Below are 19,256 nucleotides of genomic sequence, written 5' to 3' on the forward strand. Positions count from 1 at the left end.
CCTTGCAGTATTTATTTGAAGCTTTTGGGAATCTCTTTCCCAAGAGCTGCTGTAACATCCAGGCTGTGAAGCACAACTTCTAACCAGTCTTTTGAGAAAGCAGATACCACTGCTATGTTTATAGACAACCAAGTCACATGAGTTTACTTTGTATCTTTATAGCATCACAAAAAAAAAAAAAGCTACACCCCAAAATTCTCAGAGAAGTTAAAAGAAGAAATGCTTGGCTTCCAGTGTCTTGTCAAGCTGGTATATAGGCTAGACTGACAGGAGAAGCAGGGATCTCTCGAGAATGCTCAGGGAAAGCTCTACATAAGCCTTGCCATCTGTTTTCAAGAATTTCATAGTATTGTAAGTCTGGAAAAACCCTAAAAATTATCAGACAGTTTTGCAGAGACATCAAGTTCATTAGCAAGTACTGCCAATGAGAACCCATGTTATGGCAAAGGGAGTGGAACACACCTGCACGTGAAGAGCATAATGCTTTAACACACAGCACAAAAGGAGATTCATTAAAAACTTACTTTCAAAGCACAATATCCAAAACATCACTAATTATTCCATGTGTGGCCTAGCGCATGAAATCCATACAGATTTTTTCTGTGCCTTGCATGTTCTTAACATCTTTAGCTCTTGGGAAAAAAAAAAACAACCTACCACCTTGGCAGTTAGACTCTCGCTCGTCTCCAGACTAGGTGCTGCTGCACAATGTTGCAGGACTTATTTTGATAAAGAGTACACTCACTTAGAAACATGCAGTTGTGTTACACGCACACCTATCACACAGACTATATTTGGTGGAAACAGGAAAACTGTATGAGAAACTTGGTACTAGGTTAAGATTTGCAGATTAACAGACTTTCACCGGAATGTCTCACATGCTACGGTGTAAGAAAAAAAAACTCAAAGCAAAACATTAAATCTTAATGAGGCGTCAAACCCTTCTAGAAGCAGTGATCACCTGCTGTTCCTAGCTTGCTAGCACCTCTAGCTAATAAGAGAGGCTGAAGAATTAAACAAAACTAGAAAGATATTATCTATACAGGCTTGAATCCTCCTCCCTTCATTAAAAAAAACTTTCAGTAGTACATATTGCTACAAATGTACAAACCAAATTTTTTTTTAAATTGGAATGTTACACCAACTCAGTTGGGAGAGTGGGGAGGGAAAAGACGTAAGAGAAATAGGGTTAAATATCCCTATATCAGCTATTTTAAAAATTAACATTTTATTTCTGGAAATAATTAAAAACACTATGGCAAACTGAGTGCCATCATAAGTTAAAGTACAAAATACTCATCTATAATTTTTTTATAGGACTAAGCACCCAAACACAGACTTTCTGATAAACACAGATGAGGGTTCAGTACCCCACAGTACAGAAACAATGAGTTCAAGCATCTAGAGGTACTGTACTATTAACTAAAATGATACTCTTGAGTGTTCACAGTCACCAATATTCGTGATGAGAGTAAGTTGCCATTTACATGGATGCTACTGCTCCATCAGGATTTAATCTTAATCGAATAATGGTAGTGGAATATCAGCTATTACTGACTTATCTTGAACAGTTCAGGCCAGACCAAAGCACCAGGTCTTCCCAGATCAAAGTCTGCAGAACAGTTTCTACAAAAAGCAGGATTCTGTCTAAATGTCAAGCAATTTGGTATTAGCAAGACTTGCATTATCACCACTAAAATCAGATACTGACAGAAACAATGCAAACAGGCTAAACCAAGTGTTTTTTTTAACCACATTAGCAAGCTCATGACATCAGGATCTGTCTAGAAAGCCAAATGCATTCTGACATGGTTTTTGAGAAAGCTGGCTTTTGCCTGGAATAATTATCCATCCCATAAAAAGCACAAGCTCTTGAGTTCGGATATGAGGATAAACATAATGAAAGAGGAATACAAGTGAAGACAGGTCTAAGAACTATTTCCAGGAGTCTGAACTCTAAGCAGCCCCTTCTTCAGTTCAGCAATTTTATCTTCTCTTGAGGCTGCATAACTCTCTGCCATCTTGATGAGAGAGTCATGACGCTTCTCCAACCCAGCCTTCAGATTTAGGTATATTTCCTAGAAAGAGGAGATAAGGGAGGGGAGGAAAAAAAAAAAAAAAAAAAAAAAAAGAGAGAGTTCATCAGCAAAGTTAACATTTGTGCTTTATAAGGATTTAAGTGAGAGTGGTCTGGTGGTCTCAAGTGATTTCAAAGGTACCTTGTCCCAGGTTTAAGCAGCAGCATTCACAGAACACAGGGAAGTTACAAAACATCAGAATAAGAGCAGCCACAAGCAAAATCTCAATATTATGATTCTGTTGTAACGCTAGTGGTCACAATACTAAGATGGTAAAAAAAAAAACAAACCAGCACTAGCCCAGTGTTCACACTATTCTGTGTGAACCATTCTGTGTTAACCTGTGTCACCAAGGTCTCTGCCACTGTGACTGCTACCATTATCCTCCCAGCATGAACAGTACTTCAGCAATGACCAGACAGGATAAGACCCTACAGGCAGACTGTGATCCCCTACTCCCAACCCATCAGGATTTCTGCTTCTTTCCAAAGCTGAGCTGGACAGTCATTTTCCTGAAACCCTAGGAAGAAAGGGTTTGTGACACGGCAGGTGGTCCTATATTTGAGGGACACAGTTGAGAGGATTACAGTACTACCCATCACTACAACATGAATGTAAAGCCTCACAGGTCAGGTCTCAGGGACCAAACAAAAATCTGACTACTTAGAGCTGGAAGTACCATGATACAAAAGTGGACATAATGGAAGTAGCATAGTATCTGCTACAGGCACAGGTGGGAAGACAAGTTTTATTTCACCTCCCAAAATACTGGGCAATCACACCATTCCGGAGTCGAGAACATAGTTTAGTGGTGGACTTGGCAGTGATAGGTTAACAGTTGGACTCAATGATCTTAAGGGTCTTTTCCAGCCTTAATGATTCCATGATTCCATAATTCTCTGCAAAGACCACTTCTCCTGTGGGCCATCTACAGCCTGCAGAGATGAGCACAAGCCCTAGCAACCCAGTGGAACCACAAGCAGGAAGTGCTCTCCCTCCCACTATCCACCCAGATGCCACCTGTGCAGCCTACTCATTTTTAGGGCCAGTAAGTGTTCCTTAATCTACATAGTCCAAGTTAAAAATCAATTTTGAGAATACCAAACAAGATTCCTTTAGGAAAAAAAAAAAAAAAAAACAAACAAAAAAAAACACACTCACCTTGGCTTTCATTTCTTCTTTTTCAGCATTCTCATTCAGCTGCTGAATTTTGAACCTCGTCTGTTGGATTTCCTTGTGAATGGCTGTCACTTTATCATATACAGCACCCCTCTTCTCCTGAACTCTGTTACAATATCTAAAAGGTGGGAGAAAAAAGTTGGTACTGAGCCATTTGACTAATTCTAGATTAAACTTAACTCCACCACAAGCAGAGCTTGCATTTTGTGAGCATGAAACTAACAGCTTCTAGAAGCAATGCTGTATAGAATTTACTGGCTTGGAAATTTGTCCAATTCTTAAACTAGAACAACTTAGGTACAAGAAGTGAAATTTGAAGTGGAGTTAGAGGAGTACGTTGAAGATCCTCAGATCAAGGCAACTCAAGTGACTCCAGTGGAACCAACCCAACAGACAGCTGGACACTGCATCTTCCTGCCTTTGAGTAATGCAGTACAGGTGTCAGTGGAGAGCCCTGCCTAAAAGGCCAGCCAGTGGACCAAGTTAAAAGCAATATAGCTGCACTTGCTGCTTCAGCATAATTGAAAGTCAAACGTTTTCCTTAGCCTCAGATCGCCTCCCACCAAGTTAAAGCTCTAATCCCATACATCTACATATGTTATCTGCAACTTCCAGTCCATCATTTCACTGCATCCCAAACAAAGACCAAATAGCATTTCCCTAGCTTGCAGGTAAATTCAGATAGCTCCAGCTGTGAGCTGACATGTAATCAGCAAAGGGCTAGTGTGGGAACAGGAGATCTACTCTGACTTCAAGTGCAAAAAACACCTACCAGTTTATACTAAGCTTTTGTACAATAATTACAGTTGGAACTGTAGCAGCTGCTTTCTGTAAAGAATGGCTGAAATCACTCATACTTAGCAAGAGCCTACTTACATTTTCCTACCTCAAGGGAAGAGTCAGGATGCGTTCTTGTATTCACCAGCACACACTCTTGTTTTCAAACCAAGGTTACCTCCCTTCCCCTCTTGCTTATCAAAGCATCTAATTTTATCACTCAAGGGAAATATCTAACACATTAAAAACAGATAAATTGGCAGCAACTTTTAACATAAAGGAGCATTAGATTATATGATTTTCATTCTTTATTTGGAAGGAAAAATTAGCTTTTAATTGATCTCCTTTAGCTAGTACAATGCACTAAATGAGAAGCAAAGAAAGCCTGGGAATGTTGCTGCCATTCTGCACAACACACAAGCCTTTCAGCATGACTAAATCTTAGTTGACTCTCTCAGCTATATAGAAAAATCTCTCTTCCATCGTAGTTAATCTACCCAGCTAATAATTTTTCCATATTCCCTTTCCTATCCATGTACAAAAAAAATGTTATATAATAAGCTTTCTCTATAACAGTTCAGCACTTCTAATTTCCCAGTGAAGCCACAACCTTACAACGTGGCAGTTTGCTGCTGCAGAAGTGACTGCCATGCTGTAAACGCTGCCTTGCAACTTGCCTTTAGCATACAGTAGGAAGGAAGATGGGCTAAGAGGCTTTGATCAAATTACACTTTTCCTTTTGTTTTAGTAGCATCATGTCAGGGTAATACTCCTCTGAGATATGAGCCCCATTTCCCCATGGGTCTTGAACATCTTTGATAATGAGCAAAAGTGGCAAGGGAAATTATGAAAAATTCATGAAAGGCAAATGGGGCTTTGTTGAAGTCTGATAAGTTGGAAAATTATCCCAATGTGACATTCTCTTTAAGAAGATAAAAGAATCAAGAATAAGCATTATAAATTAAATTAGTGCTCCAATAAAAGAATTGCTGTCAAGTCACATTGCAATTATTGATTTGAGACCCCAAGTCCCTGCCTGCAGCATTACTGGTCTTCATACAAAGCTATCCCACATAGCTCATTTCCTTCTTACTGCTAAGCTACGTGTTTGTACCAGACACGAACTTTGGTAGCGAATAACAAAGACATAAACTAGCATCAGGCAGAAATGTCAACTCATCCATACTCAAATACAGTCTGCTTATATTGCTCAACATCTTCACGCTTCTTTTTTATCCTTATTTCAGCTGTAGACAGCTTCTCATGTTTTGCAGTGACCAGTCTCTTTAAGGGCACTTCATCTGTCTTCCACTTCTTCAGCTCTATCTGAGCACTCTCAAGCTGGTCCTCCAGATTTCTGACCTAGAGTACATAAGTATTGAAATAAATTAAATGGGGAAAAAATAATCAAAACAGCATAGCCTGTCACTTTACTAAGATTAGAACTAGCATCCTGCTTTTGAAGATCTGATTGCTAACTAATTCTCCCAGTTAAATCCCAGTTCCCTAGCCTTTATCCAATTTTAAATACATGCAAATGGACAAGATCCCATCACTTAGAATGATTTTCAGAAGTTACTATGCATTCTGCTATAGCTATTAGCCAAGGGTAATTTGAACGTATGCTGTAAAAATACCCCAAAGACTGTATATCATTTTTTAAACACTCCTAACAATTGCATTCTCCCAAAACTGAGTAGCAAATTGCAAGGTACAGTATTGAGACAAACATTTCATCAGGGAAAGGCTGACTTCACAATATTAATATAGTTAAAGACACTTAAGACATGTCTCTTCTTGAAGTAGTAATTTTTTTGCTCTTAGTTTCTGCTCTCTAGGCAGAAGAAACTGGATCTCACTTTTCTTCTTCTGTCACTTCCTACCAACAACCCCAAGACAGTTGAAACTATTTTAGGTCAGGTTTCTATGGCAACAAAGGCTTTAACTATTAAAAGTGGTCAATAGTACATTAGCTAGTGGCATGCAGCAAAGCAGCAGCTATGTTTTACTCATGTTTTTAAGAATGAGATTTTGAAGTTATCCACATTCTTTCTTTTTGGGGAAGAGGAGATATGGGAACTTTCAAAATACAAACATTTACTGATGATCACCTATAGAACCATAGAATCGTTTAGGTTGGAAAAGACCTTTAAGATCATCAAGTCCAACCATTAACCCAGCACTGCCAAGTCCACCACTAAACCAGGTCCCTAAACACGACACCTACACATCTTTTAAATACCTCCAGGGATGGGGACTCAACCACTCCCCCAAGCAGCCTGTTCCAGTGCCTGACTACCCTTTCAGTGAAGAATTTTTTTCCTAAACCTCCCCTGCTGCAACTTGAGGCCATTTCCTCTCATCCTATCGCTTGTTACTAGGGAGAAGACACCGACCCCCATCTCGCTACAACCTCCTTTCAGGTAGTTGTAGAGAGCAATAAGGTCACCCTTTTCTCCGGGCTAAACAACCCCAGTTCCCTCAGCCACTCCTCATGAGACTTGTGCTCTAAACCTTATCTTGCTTAGACATTAAATTCTCCCTAACCAGATATAATTTGAAAAAATACAAACCTCTGATAATACACTGCCCAGTCTCTCCACATTTGCTCCTTGTCTTTCCATCTTCTTTTGATATAACTGCACCTCCAGCTGGCATGATGGCAGAACCTCAACTAGATCTCTGTAGCCTTCATATTTCTCAATAACTTCTTGCTTTAAAGAGAAAAAAACTGTTAATAAAACAGCTTTGGAGTGCAGCAGTTATTTTGTGTGTATTAATGCATATTGACTTTTGTACCCATTCCCTCGTTGTCTAACATACACTGGAATTAATATTTAGTAGTTACTGAAATGAGATCTTCAGTTTGTAAGCAAGCATCTATTTGGAAAGCAGAAAAAGTGACATGCAAGTGTTTTACACTGAACTAACTAGCTTGTTACAAGACCTTTCAGGAAAGAAAAAAGCTGTACAGTGAAGAAATTCTGCACTGGTAAAATAAGAGTTACATAAAGCATCAGAAAAACAGATGTCTGGAATCACAGCAATAAAGTTTACACCTTTGGAACAAAAATACCTAGGAAGATGAAGTTATGCAAGCTTTACTTACATACGAGTGATCATGAACTACAAACATTTAAAGACTGGACATTACTATAAAAAAAAAAACCACAAAAAAAACAAACACACAAACCAAAAACCTAGGAAGGGAACACTAGTATGCTGAACACCGAGGAGACAGCCATCAATTCCAGAAACAGTGAATGATAACAGAGACCCTATGAAGCATGTGTTCTAAATCCAAGGACATTTGTGAGCTGACAAAATATTGTTATCTCTTGAGAGCAAACAGCCAGACAGGTATAGTATAGATTCAAGAGTTCTATGCCTAGTTTCACAAATAAACAGTTACTCATTGAGGACAAAGCAGCAGTGACTGCAATTCCACTTTTCAAAAAAAAAAAAAAAAAAAAAAACCAAAACAAAAACAAACAAACAACCACAAAAACAAAAAAAACCACACAAAAACTCTCCCCCCACAACCAAAACTTCAGTTTTCTGTGAAGTTGTGATTTCATTTCAGACTAACTGCTGTTCTGTTGATCTTTGACTAGAAGCATAAGTCATTCAAGAAGCAGTTCTAGATGATGACAGTTCAATAAAACATGTGCTTTTTCTAACAAAATACCTTCTTTTGTGGACAGAGGAAAACCTCACCTTGGATTTCTTCAGCTTCTCAACAGTGTCTTTCATCAGTTCTTTGTAATTTTTCAGTTCCTCTGGACTTTCCACAATTTTTGATTTCAGCTGCTCTTGTTCTTCTTTCAAAGTAGCCATTGTCACTTTAAGCTCATTCTAGTTAACACCACAAACACACTTTCAATATTAGCAGTTAGGTGAACAAAGAGGTATTGTGAGGCATGGTTTGCCAGGATCTTATCACTGGAGAGGTTCTTTACTCGATTGTAAGTCATTCCTCATCAGGAAGTTTGTTTTAAAAACAAATTCCTCTAAACAGCATTAACATTCCCAGTCAAAGCAGTTAAGAGTCCATTTTGGTCCCTGAACATGCATACAGGGGTGCAATATTAAGTCACAAGAACAGCATTATAACTAGGACTCCACAAAAAGCCTGCCAGCTCATACATATTAGTAGCAGCTCTCTCCTTCAGAACCCCTCGCCTACAGCAACCTAGGCAGTCACTGCAGGGTTTCAGAGCCAGCTGTAGCAACCTGGTAGAAGAGCAACAAGCTCCCTGTGCAACCTCTCAAAAACCTCCTGTTTTGTCCCCAGCAGGTCAGTAGCTGCCTCATTAGCCATTCTATGCACCTAAGGTAAGACCATAGCTTCTCAGAAGTCCCGATTTCTTGGCCTTTAGCAGATCAGCTTCCTGAACACAGACAGAGCTTTACATTGCAGAGATGCATATTTAAAATTAACAACAAAACAAGCTACTGCAGTAAAGCTTCCATGGAGGGAAAATGAAGCCAAATCAGTTTTTTAAAAAACTAATAATCACCACCTGAACATTACCTAACTCCAAGAATAATTTGATCCTAGAAAGAAAGATGATTTTAGTTGATCTGAGATGCAAGCTACAGCCTACACCTACACAGAGGTGTACTTACCAGTTTTCGGGTACTCTCTGCAATATCTGACTTCTTTTGCGAAATCACTTCTTGCAAAGCTGTCTAAAAAAGCAACAAACTTTAAATAAACATCTCTACAACTGCTACTTCCTTTACCCTTCTATCATAGAACTGTCTACAAGAGAAATCCCATTTATGGTTTCTTTGGAATGCCATAATTAGCAGGCAAAATTGCAGTCTATAAGATTTAAAAGATAGGGAAGGAGAACATTGTCGCAAAAGCCACTGGGAACACTAGGGATGCAGCCAGCAGTAGGTAACTAGGAACAGGGATAAGAGACAGACTATCTATATTCTTACTGACCCTGGCAGCATTATACACACACAGCCGCCTTCACCAGAGGCGCTGTTCTTGAGAAAAAACTAAGTTAATACAAGGTCCCCAATAATATAGAAGTCAATCACATGGTTAATAATATTAATAGTATAGACATGACTTAACATAACAAAAAAACTAACCACAGATTTTTGGTTTGTTTGTTTTTTTTTTTTCTCTAAAGCAGCTGAAAAGGTTACCTGAGACCTTAGAAGCAAGTTGCCATTGCTGGAAAGCTACCCCTGCAATCAACCCTACTCTTTTTGCCAGGCATTCCCTTAGGTAACCCTTCTCAGGCCTCATTTCCTGCCATGGCTCACCTCCAGTTGCAATTCTTCAAATTCAGGTGGAAAACAAAGGGAAACATACACATCACACTTCTGAACAATAACACCAGTATCTCCCAAGTCATTGCAGTAATGCATCTCAAAAAGAAAGAGCCAAATACACTTTGGTATTCCCTAAGTCTGATTTTAAGTGTGTTTCAAATTCCTTACAGTAAAATGAAGAGTTTGTGCTAGGAGTTAGACAAGGTATTATGTTGCAATGACCTTTGTTTTAAGTCAGAAAAGTCTCCTTTATCCTTTGTAGAAGTAGGGGTAGGGGAACAAAATAAGGAACACCCATGATCAGAAGCTATAGCAGCATTTCAGAGAAATATATAACACGATCATACTTGTTTCCGACGATAGTCTTGCCTTAGTAGTTGCTCCAGTTCTCGAATATTATCTGTCAGTTGCTTGACCTCTGCTTGATGTTCAACTGGAACGGTGCTAAGCAAAAAATAAAAGATATTGGAGAGTTTCAGCATCATTATAGTCAGGTCAACAGAGTACAATATATAAAACAATCACTCTCTCCAAAGAGTTTACAGCCAGTAACTTTAGTAATCAGGGCAAGACAGTCTCAAATTAATACATCTTACTTTGCTTCTAAGATTTTGTAGTTGAAGCATAATCTAAAGAGCTATTTTGGCAAGAAGTGGTACAAGCATAACAGATGACTAAATTTAAAGATCATACTAAACAAAGCACAAAAGAACAATGCTTCTACCAATTTTTGTGGCAATTTTCATTTATGAAATTTGCATAATATTACATGCCATAGGAACAGCTTGTATTACAGTAGACCTATAGCTAGCTAGAGAACCTCCTGTCTAGCACATACTAAGAGCAGCTATCAGAAAAAACTCTGTTTTGAAAGCTATCTTGGAAGCTAGTCATCTCTTCATCCTATTATCCACAAGCAAAAACAAAACTTAATGGTGCAAAGACATAGGCAGTAGGACTAAATGGCCTGAAACGGAGAATGTGGCAAACACGTCAAATAACTAAGGAAGACAACTTTACCCATCTATTAAGTTAAAGATGGGCTTCCTACAGCTATCAAAGAGATAAAGACATATCACTTAAAACTAACTGTAACAGCAAAAAGTTTCACCATAGTCCCCAACATACAAAATACAGTATCATCTCAAAGCAACCATATACTGGTGAGGCTCCACCTTGAGTACTGTGTTCAGTTTTGGGCCCCTCACTACAAGGAGGACATCGAGGTGCTGGAGCGTGTCCAGAGGAGGGCAACGAAGTTGGTGAAGGGTCTAGAGCACAAGTCTTATGAGGAGCGGCTGAGGGAGCTGGGGTTGTTTAGTCTGGAGGAGGCTGAGGGGAGACCTTATTGCTCTCTACAACTACCTGAAAGGAGGCTGTAGAGAGGTGGGGGTTGGTCTCTTCTCCCTAGTAACAAGTGATAGGACGAGAGGGAACAGCCTCAAGCTGCACCAGGGGAAGTTCAGGTTGCATATTAGGAAAAACTTCTTCACTGAAAGGGTAGTCATACATTGGAACAGGCTGCCCAGGGAAGTGGTCGAGTCCCCATCCCTGGAGGTATTTAAAAGATGGGTAGATGTGGTGCTTGAGGACATGGTTTAGTGGTGGCCTTGGCAGTGCTGGGTTAACGGTTGGACTCGATGATCTTAAGGGTCTTTTCCAACCTTAACGATTCTATGATTCTATGAAAATCACATCTTATTTTCTGCCAGCAAGTCTTCTAGCCTAATGCCAGTAGAGCTATTTCTGTAACTCTGAGCACAACCCAACAGCAACATCTCCATATGCTCTAGCGTATTTCCCAGGGAGGCTAACCAGCAACAAAGTCAGACAAGGCCCAAAGGAGAAGCCAAGTCTGCTCAAATTAAATGTTCCTACAGAAGTTATCAAACAATTCTGTCAAATCACACAGCTTAACTACTCAGTTCCTGTTTATGCACCCCATATAGAACCATAGAATCATTTAGGTTGGAGAAGACCCTTAAGATCATCAAGTCCAACCGTTAACCCAGCACTGCCAAGTCCACCACTAAACCATGTCCCTAAGCACCACGTCTACCCTTCTTTTAAATACCTCCAGGGATGGGAACTCAATCACTTCCCTGGGCAGCCTGTTCCAGTGCCTGACAAACCTTTCAGCAAAGAATTTTTTCCTAAAATCCAACCTAAACCTGCCCTGGCACAACTTGGGCCCATTTTGTCTCATCCTATCACTTGTTACTTGGGAGAAGAGACTGACCCCCACCTCGCTACAACCTCCTTTCAGGTGGTTGCAAAGAGTGAGAAGATCTCCCCTCAGCCTCTTTTTCTCCAGGCTAAACAACTCCAGCTCCCTCAGCCGCTGCTCATGAGATTTGTGCTCTAGATCCTTCACCAGCTTTGTTGCCCTTCTTTGGTCATGCTCCAGCACCTCAATGTTCTTCTTGTAGTGAGGGGCCCAAAACTGAACACAGGACTCAAGGCGTGGCCTCACCAGTGCCAAGTACAGGGGGCGATCACTTCCCTAGTCCTGCTGGCCACGCTATTTCTGATACAAGCCAGGATGCTATTGGCCTTCTTGGCCACCTGGGCATGCTGCCGGCATACAGCCAGCTGTCAAGCAACACCCCCAGGTCCTTTTCCACCAGGCAGCTCTCCAGTCACTCCTCCCCAAGCCTGTAGCATTGCACGAGGTTGTTGTGACCCAAAATGTGCAGCACCTGGCACTGAGCCTTGTTGAATCTCATACAGTTGTCCTTGGCCCATTGATCCAGCCTGTCCAGATCACGTGCACTGAACAGGAAAGTTAAGCAGTGCATCTCACAGTACTTACTCCTCATACTCACTTCAGTTTCTCCAGCTTCATTGCTGCCTCCCGATTTGCGGTCTCCAGTTGTTGGTGTTTCTCCATAGCTGATTTCTGAAAATTAAATATTCAGAGATATTTTTTATTTTAGAGGAATGTGGTTTCTCTCTGGGCTTCTATTAGAGCCCTGCTCATCATTATTTTACATGAAATGCACCATCTCTGAACTACTGAGATATTCAGAAGAGAGGCCACCTGCAATTCCAGCTTCAGCCCACTGACTGTTACATCTATCTTTTCTCAAACCAATGTGACGTGTCAAACCTTCACTTAGCAGGCTAAACTATCAAATAAGTTACTGGAAAAATACTTCAGATAATAGCCTAAGTAATAACTTGGTCATGATCACATAGAAACCTTTACAATATTGACAAGCTCATCCACACTTCTAAACCAACATGTTTCCTTACGGGCTTTGCAAAGGTTTTTCTTAAACCATTTACAGTAGCTGCATATGCTTATAAAATGTAATATAGTTGTGCAAGTTTTACATAATATTAAACTGGCACCTTCCTGTATTACTTGGCTATGTTTAAGATTCTAATGTGTTATTTAAACATGCAGTTAGAAAACCACAACCTTTATGCTCCTAGTTCTAGGTTGACATTAATTATACTTAAGTAGGTATCTGGAGTAACATGGCACCCAATCTTACGTAGTTCAGTTGTAACTCCAAGTAGACCTCACGTCGGAATTCTCTGAAATTTACAAAGTTGAGAATGCCACTCAAGAAGCGAGCTGTCCTCTTCGTTTCTGAAATAGGAATTGCAAGCCATCACTATTCTGGTTTCCACATGCATTGCAATTGCTTAGAAAAAGCTGGGCAAAACATAATTCAGAGAAGAGAGACAGAAATTACAAAACAACAGAATCCAAATTAATTCTTCCCCTGCTCACCTCGCAAAGTGTTCACAGACTACACAAAAACTAGCACCAAGCTATGAACTTACAATGTCTTAGCAATCCTATGCAATTTAACAAATTAAAATAGAACCTAGGAGAAAGACTATTAAAATACAGTCTCCCATTAAAACAGAAGTCAGGGAGAAAGACTGTCAATTTTCAACAGCTCTGAAAACAGAGCCTCACTGTAACTATCAGGCTAACTGAAGACAGCAGTTTGAATGAACCACAGGGACTTTTTGGCTCTATTCCAAGCAAACTTTGTGAAAGATCATTACAAAGGCCTTGAATGTCTTAGACAAGACAGAGCCCAAAGTGAAAGAGTTCTTCAGAACAGCCTTTTCTAAATTTTGTGTTGTACCAGAATCACCACTACAGGGTATTGAAAAGGGCGAAGCAAGAATTCAGTTGCTTCCTACACAGGAACAGTCAATCATTGGAATAATCTCCCCAGGGAAGTGGTTGACTCCACTACACTGAACACGTTTAAGACTCAGCTGGACATGGTGCTGGGCCATCTCCTCTAGATTGTGCTAGAAAGCTTGGACCAGATGATCCTTGAGGTCCCTTCCAACCTGGTATTCTATGATTCTATGATAGGCACCAGCATAAGAAATCCTATAGCACTCCAGAGTTGCCAGAATAATCATAGAATGGTTTGGATTGGACGGGACCTTTAAAGGTCATCTAGTTCAACCCCGCCTTGCAATGAGCAGGGACATCTTCAACTAAATCAGGCTGCCCAATGCTCCAATCTGACCTTGAATGTTTCCAGGGATGGGGCACCTACAAGCTTATTATATTTTTTTTATATTATAATTTTCATTACCATCTGTTCTTACACTATTTCAAACATGTCACAGTCTGCTCTCCAGACCAGCGGTTCAACAGACTTGTAGCATTCAAAACTCCCCTCAGTTATTCAACTGGATTAGCCTACATAAGGAATAAGGAGAAGAACTGCTCATTAGAACCAGCTTGTCTAAGGGCCACAGCAAGGGTCAGAAGAGCAGCTGGAAGCCTGGGACAGTTCTCCATACTAGATGCCCATCTAGCTATGCCAAATGAGAAAAAGCATCTGGATATTAAGTGAAACACACCACCCCAGGAAACATAAGGATTACAATACACTTGCTTACTTGGGTTTAAAACATCAGCAATTTGAAAATCATTAACCCGGCACACAGGAAGTAAGCGCTCCCTGCAAGGAAAACAAAATACAACCTTATCTGCAGTGACCATTACTCAGTTTTTGTGCAATATCCATTTGCTACAAAACAGATCTTGTCCTCTCATCCCAGAACAAATGTACAGCAGACAAGACAACAGTAAGTCTCAAGAGAATAACACAGTAGGACTCCACACACAGACCAGCATTAAAAATGTGTATTCTTACAGCATCTCATGAAGATTTCTATAGACAAAATACTGGCCTGTAGAACAACTTTTCAGCTTAATTAGGGAACTCCTACACTTAACTGTTAGTCAGTTCTCCCCTTACAACTGAATTGAAGCTTAAAGTCTAACACTTACCTCATTCAAACAAAGATATCTACACAGAATTCAGACAGCAAATTTACACAACAGGTACTTAAGATCCCTCTTCTAGGTTTAATGATGACCCTCTAGCCATTCAAAGTATAGATTTGTGCTCCATCTTGGTGAGGCTGGATTATTTAGTTAATACATTCATTTTGACAAGATAGTTGCCTGCTGAGAATTTTACTCTGTTAAACATTGCTGTCCTTCGGCTGGGGCTTCACGGCTAGAAGGCGCGTCCCCTGGGTGGTGGATAGGGGATCCCTCTCTGGAGGGTGCACCAGATAAAATTGAAGAAGGTGCCGCGAACCAACGCAGCCTAAGGGAAGGCCACCCTGACAGAAAAACCACTGGCCCTCCAAGTCATGGGGGTTGGGCAGGAGGCCAACTACCTCCTCCCGGAAAAAAAAAAAAAATAAAAAAAAAGTTGCAGAAACGACGAGCATCAACTCGGAGATGGAGAAAATCAGTAATGAAGTGAGGAGGAGGAGATGGAACTGGATCGGTCATGTCTTGAGGAAAAAACCAACAGAAGACTGCGCTGTGGCCCTTGGGACTCCAGAGCACGCAGCCGCAGACCGATCGAAGTGGAAGAACGATGTTCACGCCTTGTGTGCCTCCTGGCACTGAGAGAATTCAGATCAGAAACATTGCTGTCCCCTGCTCATCTGCAAATTTCACTTTTCTCAGAGCCAACAAGCAGTGGAACCACCATCAGCAAAAAGCCCCACTACTTCTAGTAAATTGGACCTTTACAAGGAATAGCAACTGAACAAATGCAGCATCTTCTACTTACATGTGAATATACAAATTACAAACAGGTAGAAAACCTTCAAATATCTGTGGATACATTATGTCAACGTTGACTGGCATCTAAAGAGTAAAGAAAGTCAATATATAAGTAGACAATACTTAAACAAAACCACACAGGTTTGTTTCCACAACATAATTCAAATAGGTTAAACACACAGAGGATGGTCTCCCCATCCACAGGGAACACATGCTAGAGGCTCAAGAATGTCATCAAGTTAATCAGCAGACTATTTTAAGTGTCAATTTTGGCTGGTCAAAATATAAAAAGACAATAATAACTAAAGGAGCAACATTACAAACTCTGGAATTCAATCTAAACCTTCTGTTTTAATTTGTTCAAAGTCAGAAGGAGAAGGTAGTGGTACACTGTCACCTTTTCTGATATTTTAAACCTCATAATACAGTATCCCAGCTAATGTCATTGCCTGTGAAGAACTGAGTTATCTTGTGCACATATGATCTTCGCCTTCCGTTTATCCAAAGCTGGTATGAGACAATACTATTTATTCTCACTTTCACAAATCAGTTCTTGTCTAACAGAGACAGAAGGTAAGTGTTAATGAACAAGGTATCAGTTAATCTCCAGCTGCACTTCTTACTTTACTTTCCTTCTAGACCAATCTAACATCTAAGCAGAGACCCTTCTCCGGCCATGGCCAAAGGCGGATGCCCAAGAAGACAGTATGTATTTTCAAGGCCAGAGATGGTGTCCCTTCATAAGCTTGTCCAATCCCTCCTGGACCTTAGAGACATTTCTGGTACCCGCAGCATCTCAAAGAAAAGAATTCACAGCTTAACCACAGAAGGAGAGGTCTCTCCACAGAGCCTCGCCTTACATCCTACAGTGGTAAGTGAGCTCCTCTTCATGCCCGCTAGTTCCTGTAGTGGAGAAGGGAGTCTCCTCTCCATGAAAAAGACCAACCAACCAACCAACCCACCCCCCACAAAAAAAAAAAAAACCCAGAGGCAGCACACCCACAAAACTACTATTTCTACAAGTATGTCGAGCTGAAACCAACTTCCAGACCAGGAGCAGTGATCAAAGCAATTTCTCAGATATAATCAGCAAGGCCGCAGCAACAGCCCACAGGTGACGCTCACAGGTTCATTTACCTCTGGTAAATGACCCATGCTGATGATTGCACCGCAGTACTGCACTCTCATTCCTGCCTAAGTGAACAGCCTAGTTCCCTCCCCGAACAAATGCAAATGTCCATGGGTATACAGCATCTCACACACAAGTTTCTTGCAATAGAGGCAGAATTTCTAAGCTCCCATTCATGCAACTACAACATACAGAACAGCAAACTACTTGCCATTTGCTAGTGAGAAGACAAGAGGGAGATACTTCAACATTTAATTTGTTAAGTGCAATATTTTTTTTCCTTTCCTATTTCATTACACCTGCCACTACAGACTTACCATGTAGAAATGCTCCAGGCGGATTCCATATACCTTCTGCAGGATTCTCATGTAAATCATGTGTAAGACGTCAGGCTGCAAGAAGAAAGGACGTGAATCAGTATTCCATATGATCGATTGCTACCATATGATCGATTGCTACCATATGATATTCCATATGATCGATGGCTACCAGGCTAGGCCATGAAAGTAGTTCTGCCTTTAACACATGAAGGCCAATTTCACTGAGCCACCAAGACTAACAAGTTTTACTTTCCAATAATTTACAGTTCAAGCATTACTATCTCATAATACAGTTGTAAGAGACAGCAATCGGCTCAGACAACTACAGCCCTAACTGCCACAGCTATGCATTGTTTTTCATTACATTGCTGCTCACTGAGCAGTTTTCAAACCAAGCAACACCAAAAATCTAAGAAAGGTCACAGAAATTATAATCCCATGCCAAATAGTGCCCTTCATCACATTATTAAAATGGAGAGGAAAAAACACCTACAAGCCAAGCAGTTATTGATTTAGAGCACTAATCCACAATCAGTTCAAACCCATCTTCCTTCTTAAAAATGATCATCCCATCATCGTTTCCTAAACAAGCAGGGCCAGTCTCCTCCTTCAGCAGGCACAAGCACTTGCATGGAATCACACCGAGGCATCAATTCCATTTTAAAGCCACTTCTCTTTTGTTGAGATCACTGCAAGACTATTTTAATATTAATGGTCAGACCAATAGAAGAAAAAAGCAGGTAGAGCAGGGAGGGGATGCTTTTTACATGATTGGTTTAAAAGCATTAGTTGATCAACTAAGCTGTCGAAACTATGACACTATACCAAACACAGCAGTTATTTTAACCTAGTTCCCACAGAACTGAGAAAGACAGACCATGTAATTTCATGTTCGTCTGTTTATGAACCAACACCCTTCCTGGTAAGGTTTAATCAAGCTTCTCTCGAGCTGAAGAGAGGATAAGCTCTAAGTTTAGTCCTCTAACTCCTACGAGACTAGTCTGCCACATCGGAAAAACTAATCACCTCACTTAAAAGGCATTGCTGTACGCCAAAGTCCGTGCAAGCCATGGGAGGGATCACCCAAGAAACCAATCGACGTGCAAGAAAACCGCTGGTGCTACGGCACGCAAAGGCCTTCCTTCGCGATGAACGGGAAGCTGCCTGAGCGCGGCGGGGCTCCGAGCACGGCTCCCTCTGCCACTCCCGCCCCGCCAGCGCAGGCCGCGGCCTCCCCCGAACCCCCTCACGCACCTTCGGGTTGCCGAACACGTCGCCCTTGACCAGGTTCCGGGCCTCGGCGCCCGTCAGGACGTGGCTACGGAGGTAGCTGATGATGTCGTCGGGGCTGTAGCGGGGGAAGGTCAGCGTCTCCATCCTGGCGCCGGGCAACGGCCGCGCCGCCAACCGCCCCTGGCCGGCTGCAGCTTGAATCTGGCGGGCACCTCCTCCGCCCCCGCCCCGCGTCACGCGCAAGCCCGCCGGTGGCCTATCCGCGCCGGCGCCGGCGGGACGGGGGCGGGCCTTGCTGAGGCTCCGCCCCGCCCCCGCGCGCGGCGGCCGTTGGCCGTTAGGGGCGGGGCTGCCTGAGGCGCTCGGGGCGGGGCCGGCTGCTGCCTGCGAGGAGCGGAGCCCTGCGCCCCCCTCGCTGCCCGCAGCGCCGGCCGTCACGGCCATCGCGGCCGAGGGAGCGGCGGCGGCGGCCTCGCCCCTGTCAGGCTGTGGGGTTCCGCAGCTCCCGCCGCCATGTCAGGTGCCGCCTGCAGCCGGAGCTTGAGGTGGCTCCGTGGGATGCCAGCGCCTGCCGCTGTCAGTGCGGGCCCCGCGCCGTGCAAGTCAGCAGAGGGAGCTGAGGCGACTTTGGAAAGCCTGTCCTGGGTAACAATGCCAAAAATGCCTCTGGAAGAACCTCCTTAGCTGCCTTCTCCTGCCTCCTGAAAGGAGACCAAGCCGATCCAGTGCCACATTGCACAGGCCTCTCTTGCTAAATCAGTACAAGTGACCGCCTCTTGCAGTTTGACACGATTTGTGACAAAATTTGCACTGTTCACACCTGCTCTGCACAGTTTTGATGCTCTCAGCCAATGCACGCTTTCCCCGCACCTCCACTCAGCTGAAAGAAGCTCCCGCTCAGCCAGCAAGGTCACGGCACAGTCCCCAAAGCCGGGCAGGTTTTGCAAGCCATTGACATCACAGAGGTGTCATCTGGCACCGAGTGCGACATGGAGACGCTGCAGCCACTGTTCCACACTTGCCAATGTAGAAACTGGGCTCGGTTTCCAGCCGGGCGCTTTGCCAACAAGTCAGGTGAGTCACGGACACAAAGTGCTTCCTGACAGCCTTGCAGCCGGACACCTCCTCAGCATGGCTGGGATGGTAACACAGCTTCCATAGGGCTGCTC

At 42.3% G+C, this 19,256-nt stretch overlaps 1 protein-coding gene across 1 annotated transcript; it reads right to left on the bottom strand.

Moving 5' to 3' along the window:
* Nucleotides 1-1,928: 1,928 nt before the first annotated feature.
* NUF2 (NUF2 component of NDC80 kinetochore complex) lies at nucleotides 1,929-18,231 on the bottom strand (the record flags this gene model as incomplete). The annotated part of the gene is made up of 13 exons (XM_082312161.1): nucleotides 1,929-2,078; nucleotides 3,240-3,375; nucleotides 5,221-5,396; nucleotides 6,608-6,748; nucleotides 7,752-7,889; nucleotides 8,664-8,726; nucleotides 9,677-9,773; nucleotides 12,155-12,228; nucleotides 12,830-12,927; nucleotides 14,217-14,278; nucleotides 15,413-15,489; nucleotides 16,852-16,926; nucleotides 18,109-18,231. 13 exons carry the CDS (start codon nucleotides 18,229-18,231, stop codon nucleotides 1,929-1,931), a joined length of 1,410 nt encoding a protein of 469 aa, XP_082168287.1.
* Between the last annotated feature and the right edge of the window lie 1,025 nt (nucleotides 18,232-19,256).

This window comes from Platalea leucorodia (assembly GCF_965183815.1).
Source record: "Platalea leucorodia genome assembly, chromosome: 5".
Lineage (NCBI taxonomy): Eukaryota > Metazoa > Chordata > Aves > Pelecaniformes > Threskiornithidae > Platalea > Platalea leucorodia.